At 41.0% G+C, this 21,404-nt stretch overlaps 1 protein-coding gene across 2 annotated transcripts in view; it reads left to right on the top strand.

The window, feature by feature from the left end:
- Positions 1-11,357, top strand: part of LOC309835441 (uncharacterized protein C8orf34) — a gene marked incomplete at both ends in the record, with an annotated part of 331,465 nt that extends 320,108 nt beyond the window's left edge. The window contains 2 exons of one of the 2 annotated variants that reach the window (XM_082674892.1): positions 7,265-7,324; positions 10,499-11,357. In XM_082674892.1, the coding sequence (XP_082531018.1) occupies positions 7,265-7,324; positions 10,499-10,506 (68 nt within the window). Of the gene's footprint in view, positions 1-7,264; positions 7,348-10,498 lie in introns of those variants that run through there. The other variant, XM_082674891.1, reaches the window with a different exon arrangement.
- Positions 11,358-21,404: the final 10,047 nt, after the last annotated feature.

The raw sequence follows: 21,404 nt of genomic DNA, 5'->3' as shown, positions 1-21,404 counted from the left end.
GCTGGGCCCGTGAGCCATGGCCACTGAGCCTGCGCGTCCGGAGCCTGTGCTCCGCAACAGGAGAGGCCACAACAGTGAGAGGCCCGCGTACCGCAAAAAAAAAAAAAAAATTTGTGGTAAAATAAGTTTTGAGAAATTCTACATATCATTGTATTTGAGAGGCTCTCAACTGTAAGACATACCATTGACATCCCTTTGCAAGAGGAACAAGGCAGCTCTGTAATTTTAAGTGAACAGATCAAGTGTAATCAGCATCCTGGCTTCAAATGGGGGAAAATATTGTTCATTGTTGACTTGAAAAAACACTATAGAGTCTCTTCCCAAATATTTACATAGTAAAGTCACTGGGTAGCCCAACAGCGACAAGATCTGCTTGACCTGTGTTTATCCCAGGTATTTTTTTCATATTTACTTAAGTCTTTTTCACAGAATGCCCATTAATGCCTATTTTCTACAATGCCTATAATTTGCAGAGTGCCTATTAACTGCTGGAAGGACAAGTATTCTGGGATTTTAGGAAGTGCTAAACTAATCTAATCCTCTCAACCTCAACTCTTTCAATTTAGTGAAGAAGAAATTGATGCTCTAAGAGATGGTGGGCTTGCCATGTCACCCAGTTAGTAGCAGAGGCGGGAGTAGAACCAAGAGCTCTTCTTTGGATCCGCAATGTTTACCTCCGTTGCCTCATCTTTCACTAACACCTCCCTTCATTTCCCTTTCCAGGGGGTGACGCAGTTTATGCTGTGACTCTTGAGAACCAAAGTGCTTAGAGCAGTAAGTGGGGCTGTGGGAGTCTGCTGTCCACCTAGGATTTGGCCAGGCTTTTCACCTTGCAGAAAAACCTTTGTTCTCCTTAACCAAACATCAGGTCATTTCTTTCCAGGCAGTCTCCCAAGATTTGTATGTGCACAGTGCTTGAGGCAGGGGTGTGAGGGTACCACAGCTGATTATTTACCAGTCCCAAGATAAGGACTAACACCCTATCAAGTGAAGTAGAAGAGGTGGGTAGAGGAGCAGCGGACTGTAGATAACAGAAGGACCAAAGTGAGTTAATAGACAATGATGTCAAAGTGTCAGGCTACGTTATACGTGGAATTCCCAAGATTTTAATGGTATTGGGTTGTGGCATCAGAAATACAGACTAGAATGAAACATTTTTAGATTATTGCATTTTGTTTTCATAGAGTGGGAAAATATTAATATTATATTAATACTTATATTAATATAAACATAGTGCCAGATACATAGTATATGCTTGGTAAATATTAGTTAATTCTAAGTCTTTACTTTTAGGCTAAGCATATATCATATGAAATGGCTGCTATCTATTTTTTAAAAATTAATGACAATATTAATGTATCTTCTGTCCCACAATGACTTTTGTCTCTCACTTACTGTTAGATTTCTATTTACCATTACTGATGTTATTATTGATGAGGTTGTTCTTACTCCTGCACGGAATTTCTTCCTAGCACTTGCTAGGTTCTCACTTCAATTTACTAATGGACTCATTTTTTTTATTGTGAACACACACTTAATATTCACTTAATATTCTCAGTGGGAGTCTAATTTCCTCTTTTTAGATGCTGTGATGGAGTGGGAAAAAAACTAGGAGTCAGGAGATGCATTTAAGGTCCTATTTCTTCCCTGTGGTCCCCAGGCTAGTAAATTGCAGAGAAAGGGCTGACACTCAGGTGCATCTATAATTGTTCAATTCTCAGATTTTAACTCTCAGAGATACATTAACTACATGGGAATAAAGGAGAATGCTCTCCTCCAAGGTTCTCTGCCAAATACTTTTTGCCTTTTACTTACTAACCAGGAATGATTTATCTTTTCACTTGTGAAGCTACAACTCATTTTTCTGTTTTTCTTAATTATTCTGTGTCTTTTACATTCAACTTGTTGCCTTTAATATGCCTTGACATTGCAGAAGAGAGAAGGGTTTTATAACCCTAATTTGGGGCAAAAAGAGTGACCACGCCCTTGGGTGGGCTCATGGGTGGTATGACTGTCTTATGCAATGCTCTTACATATTACCCCAGGCTGTAAGAGGTCACCTCATATCTACTAACTGGGATACCTGCAGCCACATGATCTTTGATCTCAACCTACCTTATTATTTCATTCTTCTTTTTCTTGCTACTTCAGACTTGTGCTTACTTTTCTCAAACTAAATTTTAAAAAACCAATGAATGAACTATTCCTTCCAGAAGATGCTATATTTCCATTGTCTCCGCTAGGCTGAAAGTTTACTGGCATAATTTCTGAGGAGGTAGTGAAATATTTGTTGTTAGGATCTGGCAAGAAATCCTAGCCTGAAAATAGACACTGTAGCTTAAGCAACTATTTGGGTAGGCGTAATAAGGAGGGTATATGAAGATAGACTAGGAGTTCTAAGCACAGAATTTCAAAAATGTGGCATAATAAATCTTTTTCACTGAGAGAATTAGCATATATTCTAATATATATATATATATATATAATTTAATAATAAATTGGGAAAATTGACACATAGCCTAACATAAATAAAACTACAAAGTCTATTTGGGGGATATATTTAGAATTACAGCATTCAGTTTCTCCTTAAAGCCTACTATGAATAATTGACATTTTAAGGCTTATATAGAAACATATGTATCTCTAAAAAAGGAGAGAATGGAAGAGGACTGACATTTATTACATTTTTGTTGTTATGTGCTATGTAGTATCTCCTTTAATTCTTGTGTCAACTTGATGTGTAGGTGGTATTACTGATTTTACAAACTCAGATTTGTTAAAAACCTCTTCCCAAGGATATATAATTAGTTAGTGCAATTTAATTCTAGCTTAATCCAAAGCCATATGTTCTACTCTGAAATGTCATTGCATTTCTAAAAGCTTAAAAAAGGAGGGAGGGGGAGGGAATGTGTGTATATATAGTATCAAGAAAGAAATTATTTCACTGAGCACTGAAAGAATTTGTATCATAAAGAAAACACGATAAAACATGAAAATAAGAAAAAGTGACATATAAAGAAACAAGCAGTAATACATTTGGGTAGGAAATCTGCTTTTAATATAAACTTCAATTTGATTTACTTATCTTTACACTGTTCTCCAAATTATTATCTAGAGGCAAAGTCATCCAGAAAATTAAAGGCGGCATATATGATAAACAGAAAAATTAAAATTTTGACAGAATAAAATAAATAACATTTAGTAATTACATTAAGCATGTTTTCAATCCCATAGTATGCTATTAAAAATAGAACAACTGTTCAAAGCATGCTGCCAGATTTCTTCAAAATGACTTGTTTTGAAATGTTGACTAAATATCCCGAAACTGTATATCAACTTTAGTATAATTAAACATTCTTCAGACCAAAAACATAGCTTTTTCTATATTCATAAGCATAAATTATACATGACTCCCCTTCATGTTAGTACATAAAGGTTTATCCACTTGTTAACATTTAAAATGATGTTCTGAAAGTTTCTGCTAGTTATATAAGACTTTATAATTTATAAATTGCTTCCACATATTTAATTCCCAAAAATTAAGCTGTTAGGGAAAATTTAGTCTTACTATTCTTATTGTACACTGTAAGTGTTCAACACATATTTACTTAATAAATATTTATACATTCAGTATTTACTTAATAAATATTTACTAAATGAATTGAACGAATGAATGAATGAATGAATGTAGTTCAAACTGGGTAAGTGACTCGAAGATTACTTGAGCAGCGGCCAAGCCTCAGTCTCCTCTTCTGATTATTCAGAGCCCATAATGTCTCTCAAACACATGTACAACAAATGGTTTATTGGTATACACAGCGAAACACGATACATTCAACGACGTTGAATTCGTTCAGTGTGTTGTTCCCCTGTAGTAACGATGGTTCCATCAGAGTTAAAGTGAACATGGTGCATTCACACAGCATTTACATCAGTCCCTGCACATGCATGTGTGATGCACTGCCTCAGGCATTTGTGTTGCCGTTTTGCACTGAATAAACCACTCAGGAAGAAAGAAGAGGGTTCTCATCTGTAAACAAAACTCTTATCTTTATTAAGGTCTTATTTATCTAGACTTTATGGCTACTCTCTCGTTGCTTGTTCTTTCCCTCACGAAAGCTGCTTCATTTCTTACATTCCCACAATTATGGGGAATAATGGGCTACCCCCTGTACGGGCAGTCCTGCTTCACTAAGGCTGGACACCTAAGTCAGTTGCCATACAAGAAGGTTATGCCAAAGTTCAGTTCAGAAACTTGAGATCGGTTACTTCTGTCTCTTATTCCTGTTGTCCTTGGCTACTCTGCCTTGCCCCACTGCCTCTATCAAAATAAAATCTTCTCATGTATTTGTATTCTTAACCGCTGTTGACATATTTCCCAGATCTTTCCACTGTGGCCTATGGAACAGGAATTTGATTTGCAAACTGATCATTCTTCAGTGCTACTCAAAGAACACTCTCCATGCCTTTTTTGCCTTATTTGAAATGGTTCCTAGAAGACTTTGCTTCCCTTTTAGCCTTCACCAGGGAAAGCTGCTCTTTTCAGTTGCCACGTGTCAAGCACCATGAGATAACATTAATATTCTACCTGAAATTCTCCTTCTTTTTAGGCTTATGCCATTTGTCCTGTTGTCCTGTGTCTTTCCTTGTCACTATAATCTATCAGTCCCTGCTGTTTTTTCATGTGGGGTGCTGACATTTGGTTCATTGGTTTCCTCCCTACCACACTCTTAGCATTAGGAAATTTTAACTTTCATCTGGGTTATTTATCCAATGTCCTACCATTACAATTCCTTGGCCCTCTCAAGTCTAGTGCTCTTCTAAGGAAGTGTAATTATTTTTCTCATCCAATGTGAAGTAGCATCCTACTCTAAGATCTTAGATTACTATAATCTACAATCTACCCAAACCTTCTACCTTTCAGATTCTCTATTTCCCACTAAACTCACACTTCAGTCTTCCTTTGGTACCCAGACACTTCACTACTCCTTTTTCTTCAAGTATGCCAGACCACAGCTGGCTTCATGCTTCAACCTAAAGTCCGTGCTACGTAGAACAGTGATGTTCATCTCTTGGGAACTTGTAAGAAATGCAGTTTCCTTGGCCCCATCCGACATCTACTCAGTCAGAAACTCTAATAGTGGACTCCAGCAATCTGTGCTAATTCTTTTTATTTTTGTTTTTCATAAATTTATTTATTTTTTGCTGTGTCAGGTCTTCCCTGCTGCACACGGGCTTTCTCTAGTTATGACGAGCAGGCGCTATTCTTTGTTGCGGTGCACGAGCTTCTCATTGTGGTGGCTTCTCTTGTTGCAGAGCACAGGCTCTAGGTGCATGGGCTTCAGTAGTTGTGGCTCATGGGCTCAGTAGTTGCGGCTTACTGGCTTTAGAGCACAGGCTCAGTAGTTGTGGCGCACGGGCTTAGTTACTCCATGGCATGTGGGATCTTCCCGGACCAGGGATCAAACCCGTGTCCCCTGCATAGGCAGGCGGATTCTTAACCACTGTGCCACCAGGGAAGTAACAATTTGTTTTAAAAGCCCTCCAGGTGATTCTGATACACTTAAAATTTAAGGGAACCACTAATATAGAGCATTAATTCAACTGCTTTCTTGCCAGAACCTCTAATATCTTTGGGTGGTAAAGGACATTCAAATGTGAATACATCATTATTTTACTCAAAGCCCCTCTATGTGTAAGATTTCTAAAATGTTACCAAGTTCTCCAACTTTACTCAGCATCTACTTTACATATAAAATCACCACCTTGAATCCAAATGTTTTTGTAGTTCCTATTCATCTAAATTTGAATTTTCTAAAACTGTCAAATACCAAATGCTTAATGATACTTCCAAGGGTGTTTCCCTTTATAACTCTCCTCTGTGGAGGACGCTGAGCGATGCTAACTTGCTCAAGGTCATGTGTATGAGAAGGGGTTGAGCCAGAATTTGAACTCAGGTCAATTGGAGTACAAAACCCATGCTTTTATCTCTTGCCTCTAAATTTGGTGAAACAGACATTGCATTGCCATGCCTCTTCACTCTAGCTGAAGCAGTGTTTACCATTGTAGAATTTTTTAAAGTGAGTTATATAAAAATCTCTTATCAAATAACTTTGATAAAGATCAGGTAAAGAAGGTCTCTTTATTATAAGACTTCTAAGAGCCCTTAATATGCTGGTGTGTATTTTGATCCTCCAATAGGCCGATGGTATATTGCTGTTGATCAAGGAACCGTTTGTTTGTGGATCATCTATATTAACAGCTTGTAGGACTAGTGTTCCAAGATCTGCTTTGGAAAACTTGGGCTTAATCTATTTCCTTTCTCTTCAAGAAATGTGAAGGTTTATCTCCCTCGATGCCCTTATTTCACTTTCTTTGATCTTCTGTTTTATTTCCCCGCTCTTTTTAACTAGAATACTCATGTCCCCTTGTCCTCCTACGCACTGCTCTTCTGCCTCAGGGATGCATTCAGAGGAATTACATTTAGTGTTTAATATTATGCGCCAAGCATTAAAAATATAGGGTAGGGGCTTCCCTGGTGGCGCAGTGGTTGAGAGTCCGCCTGCCGATGCAGGGGACACGGGTTCGTGCCCCGGTCCGGGAAGATCCCACATGCCACGGAGCGGCTGGGCCCGTGAGTCATGGCCGCTGAGCCTGCGCGTCCAGAGCCTGTGCGCCACAACGGGAGAGGCCACAACAGTGAGAGGCCCACATACCACAAAAAAAAAAAAAAAAAAAAAAAAAATATATATATATATATATAGTATACATGTAAATATGCACTACTTCATGCAAATCTCGTAATAATTTTGTGAAAATTACGTTAAATTACAAATGTTATAGCATCACAATATGTGACATGTATATATCCAATCCTGAATATTCTGTGTTGTGGTAGCAGTCTGTAGAGCATGACTTTCCTGCCAAACCCATGCTGGACGTAAAAATTATGACTGTGATTTAGATGGGATCTTCCTGCAATCCACGTATATATTCATAACACTATCTGGAGGGGCATTTTGCCCTAGTTTTTATTTAAGATCAGAAAAAGTTTAAATTGAAATGACTGAATTATGAAATGAGAACATACACACTATTAAACAGTTAACTGGTGTGTCATTGCAGTCACTATATACTCTGAATGTAGTTTCGATATTAATTTCAGTTAATCCTCATTAGAAATTGGTCAAACCGCAAGGGAATTGCGTTTGATGGACTTTTTTTCCTGGTCCAGCACATGACCTCTTTTCCTTTCATTGTGCAGGTTCTGCTGATCTTCTTCTTTGTGTTCCATGCTCTTCTTGTCCTGCACTCGTCTACTCTGGTACGTTTGCTCAGGGCACTTAATGTCAATGTCAGGTAATGACGGACACCACTTGCAACTACTTGAAGTTCAGATTTTTTTTAAATACATAGTCCTCGTGACCTATAATGAGAAAAGGATTTTCCTCCAGCTGCTCTGCATGATGTTTGCTCTTTGTTTTTGTGATTTTCATGGATCTCAGGCCCCTCACTGAGTCTGTAGTCTTTTGTGCTGAGGAAGTGGGAAGAGGATTTCAATCCCCTTCTTCCTATAGCAGGAAAATTACTTTTAGATACATGTGAGATGAGAACATATACCCCCCTTTGTGCAGACCATGGACTCTATGACACCGTTAAATATGTCTTAGAGATACAGCATCTCAAAACAATTCCACATCCGTGGACATGAGGTTACTCTATGGGCTGGATATATAAAGATGAACAATTCTCATATCTTCTCTCAAGCATGTTACAGAGGGAAGTAAAGGGTCGAATGTGCCCTTAGCACTCATAGAACCATAAGATATCAAAATAAGAAAGAATTTGAGAACCATCTACGTCTCTTCCCATCTCACGCTCGTCTCTTCTCTGCAATATCCCCACCAAACAGTTCACTAGCTTCTGTATGGGCACCTTGAGTAATGCGAGTACACCACCGCCTGTGCTCTGCTCTAGTTGCTCAGTGACCCAATCATTTTGTATTAAGAAATCACCTAAAGAAATAATTTCCTCAATGCTGTGTAGTTATCAGAATATTATTATGCTCACTGCACATGTTTTATAATAAAACTTGGAAACTGATTTATAATAAAACTTGGAAAATGTAAAAAATGGAAACAACCTAATGGCCAACAAAAGAGGATTGATTTTAAAAAATTACAGCATCTATATAATGGAATAATGTGCATCTGTTATAAAGAATGAGATATATATTAACTCGATATATATATAGATTTGTCCTGATATTAACTGAATCCATCTATCTATATTGATATATACTTTGATGTGGAAACAGTTTTTACAATATTGTTACATAAAAAAGTGAGTCACAAGACAGTATACTAGATACAATTCTTTTTGTTATATATAATGTATAGACACATACACAATCATATACAGATGATTCTTGAACAACGTGGGAGTTAGGGCAACGATTCTCTACATGAAAATCCGCATATAACTTCACAGTCAACCCTCCGTATCTGAGGTTTCACATGTGTGGAGTCAATCAACCATGGATTGTGTAATACTGTAGTGTGTATTTATGGGGAAAAATCTACATGTAAGTGGACCTGCGCAGTTCAAACCCATCTTGTCCAAGGGTCAACTGTATTTACATCTGCAGAATACTGTCTGGATGGCTAAAAAAAATGTCTTGAAAAGCTATCTGCACCCCCATGTTCATTGCAGCATTATTTACAATAGCCAAGATACAGAAAAACCTAAGTGTCCATCAATGGATGAATAAATAAATAAAATGTGGTACATACACACACAGACACAGTGGAATATTATTTAACCATAAAAAAATAATGAAATCTTGCCATTTGCAACAATATGGACAGAACTTGAGGGCATTATACCAAGTTAAACTACTCAGACAGAGAAAAACAAATACCATATGATCTCATTTATACATGGAATCTAAACAAAACACCAAGCTCATAGATACAGAGAACTGATTGGTGGTTTCCAGAGGCAGGAGGTGGGCAAAATGGATGAAGGTGGTCAAAAGGTACAAGCTTCCAGTTGTGAAATAAATACGTCCTGGGGACGTAATGTACAGCCTGGTGACCAAAAACAAACAAACAAAAAACACGTGAATTTCTGATGTTGTACAAAATGTTTAAAAGCTACTTTAAAAGAAATTACTCTCGTATTTTGCTCCAAAATCTGAATCCTCATAGCTTCCTTCTTTCTAGTTCTGTTTTTTTTGTATCACAAGCAAAAATTGTATCTCTCTTCTACGTAATAACGGTACCATTGCAGGAGCGCAAAGATCATGTGATTCTCTTTCTTAGTCCTTCAAATGTTCTTTGCATGACATACAGGCATATTGCTCTTCAGACTAAGAGATCAAAATGAGTAAATCATTCATGTGGTTTATATTAAATAAAGGCCTCCAGTGAGTCAGGAACTATGCCAGAGAAGGACACATCGCTGTCACAGGTGACAGAAGCTACTAGATGATGAAGTCACACTATAAATATTACTTACATGCAATAATGATGATTATCATTATATAAGCATTAGGTTGAGATAAGTGCATGCAGCAGGGGGATCCTAGCTTGACTACTGGGCACAGGGCCCTGAGAAAGTGATATTTAAGACCTGAAGGAGTAAGTGAGAGAGAGGAGTTGGCAGGGTTGGCTGTGCTCTCCTCCGCAGCTCCGAAGCTTCCCCCCCCACCTACCCTCCCGTCTCTGCCAGTGAAGTTTCCTAGTGTGTGGAAACCTTTCCTCCTTCACAGCTCCCTCCCACTGGTGCAGGTCCCGTCCCTATCCTTTTGTCTCTGTTTTTTCTTTTTTCTCTTGCCCTACCCAGGTACGTGGGGAGTTTCTTGCCTTTTGGGAGTTCTGAGGTCTTCTGCCAGCGTTCAGTAGGTGTTCTGTAGGAGTTGTTCCACGTGTAGATGTATTTCTGATGTATTTGTGGGGAGGAAGGTGATCTCCGCGTCTTACTCCTCCGCCATCTTGAAGCTCCACATAACGTATTCTTGAAGTGTGGACATATCCCCTTGCCATCCTAGTCATATTTTTCTAGGAAAAAATTAATTCTTTCTAATCAAGCTGTATGGACAAGTAGTTCCAGTGCCGAAGTAGGACACATGCAGCCTGACCCACCTTATGCTGCTCTAGTTTTCTCAATTCAGTTTCATAATTCCTTCCAGGGAGTAATTGTGTACATACCTGGCAGGTATTTCTCATTGGCCATATTTGGAGACAAACCAATCTATTTTAACAGCCCAAGATATTTTTGTGCATTATATATGCAAAAATTCTTTTATACAGATACCAGAAGTTGATATAATGGTAGTAAAATATGGTATATAGAGGTGGTACTCTAAGATCAGTGTCACTGTAAAGGTTCAGATGGAGTATAGGAAAGCATTAAAATCCCAGTCTTTCTTTTGAACATGCTGTGCTATAGATCCATCATTAAGCATATCTTCGTCTGTTTTCTTTCTGCCTTACAGGTCTGTGAAGCAGGCAGGAGAAGTTGCAAGTGGTCCTTAAAGAAATGGCATTATTCAAATCCTTATGTATAGTTCTAATTTTATTTACTACGTGTAATCATTTAGAGAATGGTTATTTTTATAACATCAATAATAAACAAGTACTCTTGTAACCAGGGGTGCCTAAGTGTGTAATCAGAGAACACTAACTCTGGCAAAGCATTCTGGGGAGGTCAGGCTGCCTACTGCCTTTCGACATGGTTAGTGTCCTGGGTTTAGATTACTTTATACCTAGTTATTAAGATTACTATTTGATACTTTAAAAATTGCCTGATTCAAATAACTTGGCTTAAATTTTTTCTGTATTTTAACTTGTCTAGGGTTTTCTACTTCTTATATTTTTATAATATTTTCTCATTTTTTAGATTAGTAAACATTGTACTTACCCACACGTGCCAAGACAAGCCATTTAGGTCTCTCCAGGAGTTAGCTGTTGGTGTCGTCACCTGCCATATGTGTTTCTGTGCAGCAGCAAGAGGCGTGTTCTCCACCACTGCTGCTTCTTCCTCTGACTATCTTCCCTGTTCTTATCAAAATAAATAATTGATATGTTAATTCAATAAAGCAGATCCTTAAGGAATGAAATGCATGGCCCAAAGCATATGCAATGAAAACTGTTTGACCATTTATCCGATTATTGAACCCAATTAAGGTTATCCATTTTAAATTTGATATATGCTCGCTTTTGGAATGTGTTATGCATTGATGCTAAATGAATGGAACTAAGTAAATTTGTTGAGTATCTTACTGTCTGTTTTATCTTATTTGTCTTAATCTAAGTTTACTTTCTGGACCTTTAAGGCATATGGTTAAATTATAAAACTGCGTGTATAACTGTCAAAGAGACAAACATTAAAGGCCAGAACATGGCTAAAGAATAAACAAAGAAATTCTGATTGTATGAATGAAGTCATAGTCCTAAATCAAGTAATATAATAAATTTTCTTAGTTAACATTTTTGTGTGCATGAGAACTCATGAGACTAATTTTCATCAAAGTTATTGTTTTTTGTGGGTAGAAACAAATTAAAGGCTTAGAAAACAGTATATTTTTAAGCAGAAAAGAGAAAAGTCATGAGAATAAGTTTATGAGACCACAACACGCCTGTATTTAAACATCCTTACCACGAAGAATATCTTCAAAAAAGTTCTGAGAATCCAAATGTTCTCCCTGTTGGGAATAGTCTTTCTTTAAAACATGTCACCCCAATGCCTTCATCCAAGCATTACTTTCCTCCATCACATCCAACCATCACTTGGTCAGTTTTTGTCCTCCTCTTGTCCACAGACCATTTCTTGGAGACAGTCACCCTCCTAACTGCCACATCGACCTCGGGAATCAGATCCACCGGTATGTCAGAGTGTATTTTGCTGAAAATGCTACCACTGGACACGAATTAAGGTGGACAGATTTTAATCAGTGATGAACTGTTGCAATAGAGAAGAGAGTTCAGCATGAACTGAACTCAACTTCGATTTGTACAGAGGTGACCGGATGTTTTAAAGGGAGTGAGGGAGTAGGTATGAGGGATTGCCACTACTTGAGCCAGGTCAAGGGAATGGAAATTTGTAAAAAGCAGGAAGGGGGGGTTGATCCATGTGAAAGTCCTCTGGGTTTGCTAACTGGCACTTATGGAAGTTTGACTTCTATCCTCCCGCAGAGACTGGACAACAGGGGCTCGATCTTCAAGTGTCAGCTGGAACAAACAGTAAATTCTTTTGACAACCTTGTGCTTTCCCAGATAGGAATTTAGGAGATCATTCTCTGGATGCTGCCTTGACTTAGAAACTAGGTTTGTGTTTGTTCAAGTCTTTTAATGTGGGGGTAGGATGAGGTGGATCAAATCAGTTGTACTGAGAGTCTGCAGTTTTTATCGGCCAAGGTTGAGGCCTGGTCAAGAAGAGTGCTCAATAAAAGAGAACGAAATAATGCCATTTGCAGCAACATGGATGCAACTAGAGATTATCATACTAAGTGATAAGCACCATGTGATACTAAGACAAGCACCATATGACATCACTTATATGTGGAATCTAAAATACGACACAAATGAACCCATCTATGAAACAGAAACAGAATCACTGACATGGAGAACAGACTGGTGGTTGCCAAGGGGGAGGGATTTGGGGGAGGGATGGACTGGGAGGCTGGGGTGAGCAGATGTGAGCTTTTCTATATGGAATGGTTAAACAACAAGGTCCTACTGTCTAGCACAGGGAACCCTATACAATATCCTATGATAAACCATCATGGGAAAGAATATAAAAAAAGAATATATGTATAACTGAATCATTTTGCCGTACAGCAGTAGTTAACACAACATTGTAAATCAACTATTCTTCAATTTAAAAAATTAGAAAAATAAAGAAGAGGTCTCAGGGGAGCCAGGCTAGATATATGCTCACTTTCAGAAGGAGAGACTCTTCATCGATGTCAACCGGCAGGTCTCTCTCTCACGCGCGCGCGCACACACACACACACACACACCACAATCTTTGCCCACACACACACACCACAATCTTTGCCCTCTTTTTTTTTTGTTTTTCTGCCCTCTCTTCTTTGTCAACTCCAATAACCATTTTCAGAGGCCAAGGGCCAGTAAACAGCTGGAGCCCAGCGCAGGAAATTTCTCCAGGTTGCTTTCCTATCTCCTCTTTCAAATGTCACACATGAAATCTGAATCTCTTGGCACTCATCCTGGCTCCCGTTACTCATTTTGTCTCTTTTGTGTTTCTTTTTTTTTTTTTTTTTGCAGTATGCGGGCCTCTCACCGTTGTGGCCTCTCCCGTTGCGGAGCACAGGCTCAGCGGCCATGGCTCACGGGCCCAGCCGCTCCGCGGTATGTGGGATCTTCCCGGACCAGGGCACGAACCGGTGTCCCCTGCATCGGCAGGTGGACTCTCAACCACTGCGCCACAAGGGAAGCCCCCTTTTGTGTTTCTTAACAAACTCCAGAGTTATTGGCAGAGGTAGGCTTGAAAACCCCACACAAAAAGGGCTTCTAGAAATATGTTTAGAATGAGGGGAAGATGTTGAGTTCCGTTGGGGACATGTCGAACTCAGACTGGGGACGTAGCCAAGACTTTGAGTGTCATCAACATAAAGATAATCTGAGGTTTCAGAGGTCAGGGCAGTAGATGGCGTCACCCAGTGAGAGTGTGTGCTGCGAGAACAGGGCCTCAGGAACATACACACCCGCACTGAAGGGACTGAAAAAGTGATTTCAAGAGTAAGGATTTTATGTACGCTGGACAGAGTGGGTGGCCCACATACTGCTTCTAGGAAGGAGAAGGTCAAAAGCAATGCACTTTAAGGCCCCCGGTTCCTGTAAGCACAGCTGGATTTCAGGGGAGAGACAAGCATGGGCTCATTTGTGGAACAACCTTTAGTGGTCTCGTTTAAGACTGTAGAAACTTCCTGTGGGTAGCTGGAATAAAAAGCAGCTGTATGGGGGGTGGTGTGTAAGAAACTAGTATCCCTTATTTAGGAAGAAAAACTAAGGCATTACCAATTTGAGGTGTTTTTAGTTAGGGTGTGGAGACATCTACCTTGCAAATTCCTTCTTCTTTGGTTAACAACTAAGGCCTTCGGAAAAGACTTAAGAATGAGTCCTGCTACAACATTTTGATCTTCCTTTTTTTTTTTTTTTTTTTTGGCGGTACGCGGGCCTCTCACTGTTGTGGCCTCTCCCCTTGCGGAGCACAGGCTCCGGACGCGCATGCCCAGCGGCCATGGCTCACGGGCCCAGCCGCTCCGCGGCATGTGGGATCTTCCCGGACCGGGGCACGAATCCGTGTCCCCTGCATCGGCAGGCGGACTCTCAACCACTGCGCCACCAGGGTAGGCCTGATCTTCCTTTTTTTCTTCAAAGTAATTAAACGTAAGTTTTTAATTGGTTATAAGGAAAATAACCATCGCCTGAAGCTGCTGAACCCGGAGTCTTATAGGGCATTCTTTGGGGGTGGGGCGGTGGAGGAGAGCCTCAATCATTTTCCTCGGTCCTAGGGACAGAGTTGTTCCTTTGCTATAAATCATGTATAAATATTTGTTGGTTTTTCAACTTGCTTTTGGCTCTCTTACCACTATTTTTTTGTCTGTTTGATGGCTTCTTGTCTCTTTTGAGTCTTTGGTGTTTATAGAACCGATCTCCACAAAGCCAGCCTAAGTGGATTTGGGTGTGGGCAGAAGCTATGATTTGACAACTCTTCTCACCATTTTCATCATTTAAGATGTGTCTGAAGATGCCCGAGTGCTCCGTGCAAAATAGCAATAGTAGTGTGCCCCAGTATCTGAAAACTCCAGCCGATAAACAGCAATTTTCTCTCCCAAACCGCCTCGCCATGGCAAGGGCTGTGAATGACTTTGCAGTGTATATTGCTTCTTGGGGAAAATGGCCACGCGATGGCTTAAAATGGAGGCTCTGAAAGAGCTTGCAGCTGGCCTGGTGGACCTGCAGTTTCCAGCACAGAGCATTACAGCTGTGCCTCGGGGCCCTTTACAAACCACAGGCGTTTGACTGAATGACGGGCCTAAGGTTTTCCACCTGGTTCCTGAGTGAAAGAGGAACTACTGGGCTGGTGGAAATTCTATTACCCTATTTTGCAAAACTTTTTAGGTAAAGAGCGTGGGCATGTACAGGAAAAAATCCTTAGAGCGTAATCAGGATTGTATTATCAGTGGCTTAAATGGAGCTGTGTGGTTCATTGTGGAAAACAAACATGGATGTATCTGTAGTACATTATGAGCCAGGTTTTAGCATCTTCCGCATACTTACTGTTTGAACTTGCTGGGAGATATCTTTCTTTGGGTCTGTGATAGAGGTTAGTATTGCTTACCCGATCTGGCTCTCTCCTTTCCTCCCTGGGCATGTGGAAAAGATTTCCCAGCCCCTGCAGTTAGGCAGGGTAGTGTGCCTAATTCTGACCAATGGGCCAGCAGTGAAAGTGAATGCAGCATTTCCAGCCCAAGGCATTTAGTAGAGGTGTGAGTTAGCCACACACACTCTCTCTCTCTCTCTCTCTCTTTTTCTGCTTCAGTGAGTCTGGATGTTATAAATTGAAACAGCAGAGAACTAAAGGTGTTTGGGTTCCTGACTATGTGCGGAGTTCCTGCTGACCTGTATTAACAGGTAATATGAGTGAAAACTAAATCTTTCTCCAGCCAGGGACGTTAGGGATTTATTTGTTACTACAGCATAGTTTGCCTTATTTTGAATAATGCTAGATCAAATTCTCTCCTTGCAGAAGCTGATGGCTTCAAAATATGCAGTTCTAGGTCATACTAACTTAGGCTCGGTAGACATTCCTGAACTTAGAGCAAGTATGACTGATTATGACCCTTTTAAAGAAACTATACCAGTTAGCTGTACTTTGAGAAAAGTTGGTTGTAACTAGATGCATTCATAATCTAGATTGAAATGTCCATCTAGAATAAGCTTACCTTGACATATTCTAATACATTTTTTTAATGATCTCAAAGAATTTAGCACTTGTATATATCCGTATTCGCAAGACAATCGTGTCATTTCATTTAGGATTATATCTCATAAACCCTTCTGTGATCTGGGGTTTAAATGACTTTAGAATGTCAAGATAGGATCAAATTTCACATGGAAAATAAGGGAGCTGGCATCCCAAGGCTATGAGGTTTTTCAAGTAAAGAGGATATTACATTTCCATAGGTAGCTCCAAGCCATAGAACACCAAGTTCGGTGGAACTGATCTCATAATTCCATATGTATTACTGATATGTTTTTAACACCTTACGTTCTATCTTTGGTTTGTTGTATTTGAAAGACAGAATTGTATGCTTTGAAAAACGCTTTTGATACTGACAGATATAATAGTCATCAGAAAATTAAGTTTACGTAGGGGATCTTTGCCAATGATAGCCAGATTTAAACATAGCCTTCATATTATCATAGAAGGAATATTATTATGCCAAAACAGGTATCTGTTGAAGGGAAAAGGCAAGGATAGTGTATTACAGTAATAAGGTCATATGGTTTGTTGTTCAGAAATGCATGTTTGAACAGGTACTGCGCTCTCTGAAGCCATGTAGATTTAGCTGATGGAACTAACCTCTCTGAGTGTCAGCACAATAACAATATTGTTTCTGCTGCTGCTGTGGCTACGATGCTAAGCAGGGTGCTCTGCTGTGCCTTGCGTGCCTCATCTCATTTAATCCTCCCCACAGTTCAGTGAGGCTTAGAGAAGTTTAAGACCACACCTCTGCTATGGCATCAGTGTGGAACAGAGGATCAGTCCCAGTGTGTCTTATTAATCACTAGATGATATCCTAATTTAGTGAGAGGTACTGTCTTTGTCAGTTAGGGCTGCCATACAAAATACCATAGACTGAGTGGCTTAAACAACAGAAATGTATCTTCTCACAGTTCTAGAGGCTGGAAATCCAAGAGCAGTGTGCCAGCCTAGTCTGATTCTGGTGAGGGCTCTTTTCCTGGTTTGTAGATGACCACCTTTTCACTGTCCTGTGAAAGAGAGAGAGAGAGAGTTCTTTCCTCTCTTTGTCTAATTACAACGACACTAAGTCCATCATGGGGACCCCACCTTCATGACCACATCAAAATCTAATAACCTGCCAAAGTCCCCACCTCCAAATACTATCACATTGGAAGGTAAGGCTTCGTCTGACATATGAATTTGGGGGGTACATAAAATTTCAGTCTACATTTAAGAACGTGCTAAACAAATAGTAGCTGTTACCATTTTTCATAGTAATGGTATTACTATTATTCATCTTCTTAAGAAATGACCGTAGAAATGTAGTCCTCAGGTTTCTGGATCTTCAGACCTCTGAGGGTCTAACAGTTGGACATGAGCATTTTAACATATATCAGAAAATTAGAATTCAGTTTCAGTGCCACATTTTTCAAAATAACCTGTTTGACTGTGAATCCCCATTGTCATCCGTAGCAGCTAAACTAAGGAAACACCCTACGATGGCAGCCTGGATGTCCAATTGAACTCAATAAGGGTCAAGTTGTACTTACTCTTCTGACCCAAGTCATTCTCAAAATTAACTGTACTAGCTAATCACTTGGAAAGATTTTTTTTTAAAACACTCAGGGTTGGGATCCAATCCCAAAGCTATTAACCAGAATATGTAGGGGTGAAGTCCAGGCACGAGTGTTTGTGAATCTCCTCTGCTGATTCGCCCAGGCTGGAAAAGCACCACTACCAGAAGCGCCGTCAGCAGTGATGTAGCTTATTAAAGAGAGTGGAAGACTCCGTTTGCTTTTCAAGCAAAAGTTAACCATACCTGTAATCTTCATGAAACAGATTTGTAGTTACACATTTTAAGATGATCTCTTGTTAAATTACTAGTTTTATTAGGAAGGTGTGTTGAGGGCTTGTCATTCTATCGTTTATCTCGTCTAATCTTCAGAGCATCCCTAAGCTCTTGCACTGTGATTGGCCCCATTTTATAGATAAGACAACTGAGCCACCGGGAAGTGAGAGTTAACTCATCTGGGATGACGCGGGAGGTTCCAGGGCAGGTCTATGAGCCTTGGGACTGGGCTCCGCCAGGATGGGAGTGTAAGCCTTCCAGGCTTCGTTACCACTTAATGAAGTTTAGTCATGGAAAGATTGATGGTGGCGATTCTGAAAAATAACCTGAGGATACGCCATGCTGCTCACGGGGGTAACATTTCCAGCACATCCCCCTCCCTTGAATCACGGACAGCCACGAGCAGACACTCTCAGCCATCTTGAAACCGAATCCCCCCGAAACCAAATCCTCCTCTACCGAGTTTGTGATTAACATCTCTATCCAAAACGTTATTCCCTTTCTTGTCCAACACCTGTGCCCTCAAGATTGAGGAGTATCAAAAAGGGGGGATTGAAACCAAGCAAGACTCTGTGGGGCTTTCCCAAGTACAGAAGCCCCGCTGTGTCCCCCGTTTCTTGTTTGTAGGAAAAAGGTTTCCGCCTCCCAGACCTTCCCTGAGTTCCAAAGGGCAAATTCAACCAGTTACGAACTAGGGGAGTGAAGGAAGGCAGGGAGAACGAGTAGTGTAGAGACGGGGCCCAGGCCTGGCTCCTCCTGGGGGATCTGACACACATCTCAGAGTTCTCAGGCCCCCACCCAGGGGGAGGATGGTAACCTCAGGCTGAGCATGAACCTGTGGACCCCAGACGGGCTGGAAGCAGAGGCTGATGATTGAGACTCCTGGAACACCACCCTGTCACCGCACTACCAAACAATCAGAGGAAGGCCACACACCCTGAAGCCCTCCGCCCATACTTTACCTATAAAAACTCTTTCCTGGGAATTCCCTGGCGGTCCAGTGGTTAAGACTCCACTCTTTCATTGCCAAGGGCCCGGGTTCAATCCCCGGTCGGGGAATTAAGATCCCACAGGTTGCACGGCGTGCTCAAAAAAAAGAAAGAAAGAAAAGAAAAGAAAAAAAGGAAAAACTATTTCCTGAACCCATCGGGGAGCTTGGGTCTTTCGAGCGTGAGCCGCCTGTTCTCTCTGCGCGGCCCTGCAATAAACCTTCCTCTGCTCCGAACTCCGACCTTGTGGTTTGTTTGGTCTCACGGTGCACCTGGCACATGAACATGGGTTCGGCAACCATTTGGCTCTGAGAAGCTTCTCTAGGGGTGATTCTAACTCATGATTGTGTCCCCGGGGGTAACCCTGTGTTTGCACGTAGGAGACCCCCTAAAAACTAAATACATGTACAGGAAAAAGAGCCTTGGGTATTTTCCTAAGCTTGGCTCTCCCTTGGGAAAACAATCAAAGAGTTTCACCTCCCTGGAAAGGAAGTCACCTCATCGTCCCACCTTGAAACCCAGCAGCAAGGCTCCTCCAGGCCATACCCTGACTGCTTGTATCGGAAGGACGGATGACAAGAGCAAACAAAAGAATATTCATAATAAGATTAATACTCTGGTTGTTAGTTCAGAATCAACAGCATTAAACCAGAGAGCCGTAACTACAAGGTATAAAGCTGTTTGTCGATGGGGTGAGGTCTCAAATGCCGCACCAAGAAGAGAAGCAGGTTGTGATGTTAAGAAAACTGCTCCAATGGCCATGAAGAGATCAGGCCAGCCTGGCACCCTGAACCCTGGGCTTCTGGTGACTGTAAATATTGTAGCTGAAGGCATTTTGCTTTGTAACATACGTTGGAGGGGCTTAAGGTTTTTTTTGATGTGTTCAGTAATAAGAAGAGTACCCATATTGTACTTACCGTGAGACAAACTTTGTATCGAGTGTCTTCCATGCACTGACCCACTTACTTCCTCAAAGCAAATCAATCAGTTAATATCTTCCTCACTTGATGGATGAGGGATTGGAGACTTAATGCTCTAAGTAATCTCTCAAGCCAAGACGTGGTGGAGCCAGGATTTGAACCCCGATTGTCTGATGTGACGATTATATTATCTCCTCTTCCTGAGCACACGGAAGGGCATCGGCGTGGCTACAAAGAGCAAGTGATTGGATGTATGGCGGACCACGGTGTGCCCCCGGTTTTCCCGTCCCCCCTGGGAAGAGCCTCCTCTCCCACTTTTCCCTTTGTTGGATGAGGCTGAGTAGTATGGGATTCAAAGTAAATATTCACAATTGTTCTCTGGTCTTTAGAGAGATTTTCTAATTCTCTTCAGTTCTTTAGTTGAGACTTTTGCACAGACTTCACATTTGTGTACCATTCCAGGCAGGCCGAGGTTGTACAGGTATTCAAAAGCAGGCTGTGGATGGAAGGTGTGGTTGGTACCTCCCTGGAAGCCAGCAGGCCAAACTCTTTGCCGCGCAATGAAAGCAAAGGGTTTCCCGTGTGGAGCCAGAGCCAGGCAGCTTTGAGCTCTGGTCAGTCTAGAGAAAGAGAGGACGGCTAGTGCTGGCACACCTCCCAGCTTGGTACCTCATTCCCTGACAGTCCTGCCTGCCTCTGACCAATCACATCTCATTGTTTTCCCTTGAAAATCATGGTAAAATACTTAAGAGTTTTTGTTTCCGTGTAGACGTTAGTGCTGCATTAAAAAGGACGTTTAACTGGGAGAGAGGGGGAATGACTTCCAGAGCGGATACCTGCCATTTCGCTAGTCCCCTGCTCTGGTTGAGCGTCTTTGGCAAAGGCAGAATGAACTCTTAGAATTGCCCCTTGATTCTTTTCTAAAATTGCATTTCAATAGAACAGATCATCTTTAGGGAGAAAAAAAAAAAAAAAAAAAACCCTTGTATGTTCTGATCACAGATGCATGGGAAACACACCAAATTTGCTTTCACTACAAGTTGAAGGTCTTCATCTGCCAAGTCGATTGGTTCCAAAAGCAGGTTCACTGTCGCCTGCCAGCGTTCCTCATATGAGCTGGCAGAAGCCAAGCAACACATTTGTGGCATCGGCTCCGCATCTCTGCATTGGAATCTCGTTTAGTGGAGTGTGAGGGGATGAAAAGGAACAGGGGAGCTTAAGTTGGTCTGAACTACACGACAACACTCGCCATGAAAATCAAACCAGATCCTCGCTGGGGGTCGCCCGTCAAATTCCCTTCCTGTTTTCCTTTTCATGCTCTTTGTTTTGTTTCCCTGATCCTTTGACCGCATGGCTCTCATGGAATCGGAAGTCAGGCAACACCACAGAAGAAAGCGAACCGAGCTTGTGGTGTCCCTGACTGAGCCAGACCCCAGAAACGGTGGAAATACACAGACCAGCGAGGTTTCGAGTGATGTGCGGGCCTCCTCGCTAGGAGCCTTTGCAAGGTTTATGTTTATTATTTCACTCATCTGTCAGCGACATTGATTTTGAGGGTTAACCTTTCTTTTTTCAGAGCCATTAAGTAAACACACTTCCAATAATCCACAAGATCTAGCTTTACAGGGTGTGAAATATTAGACTAAT

Source organism: Grampus griseus, assembly GCF_964374135.1.
Source record: "Grampus griseus genome assembly, chromosome: 17".
Classification (NCBI taxonomy): Eukaryota; Metazoa; Chordata; class Mammalia; order Artiodactyla; family Delphinidae; genus Grampus; species Grampus griseus.
Note: the sequence above shows the minus strand (reverse complement) of the source record. Positions and strands in the feature narration are given on the sequence as shown.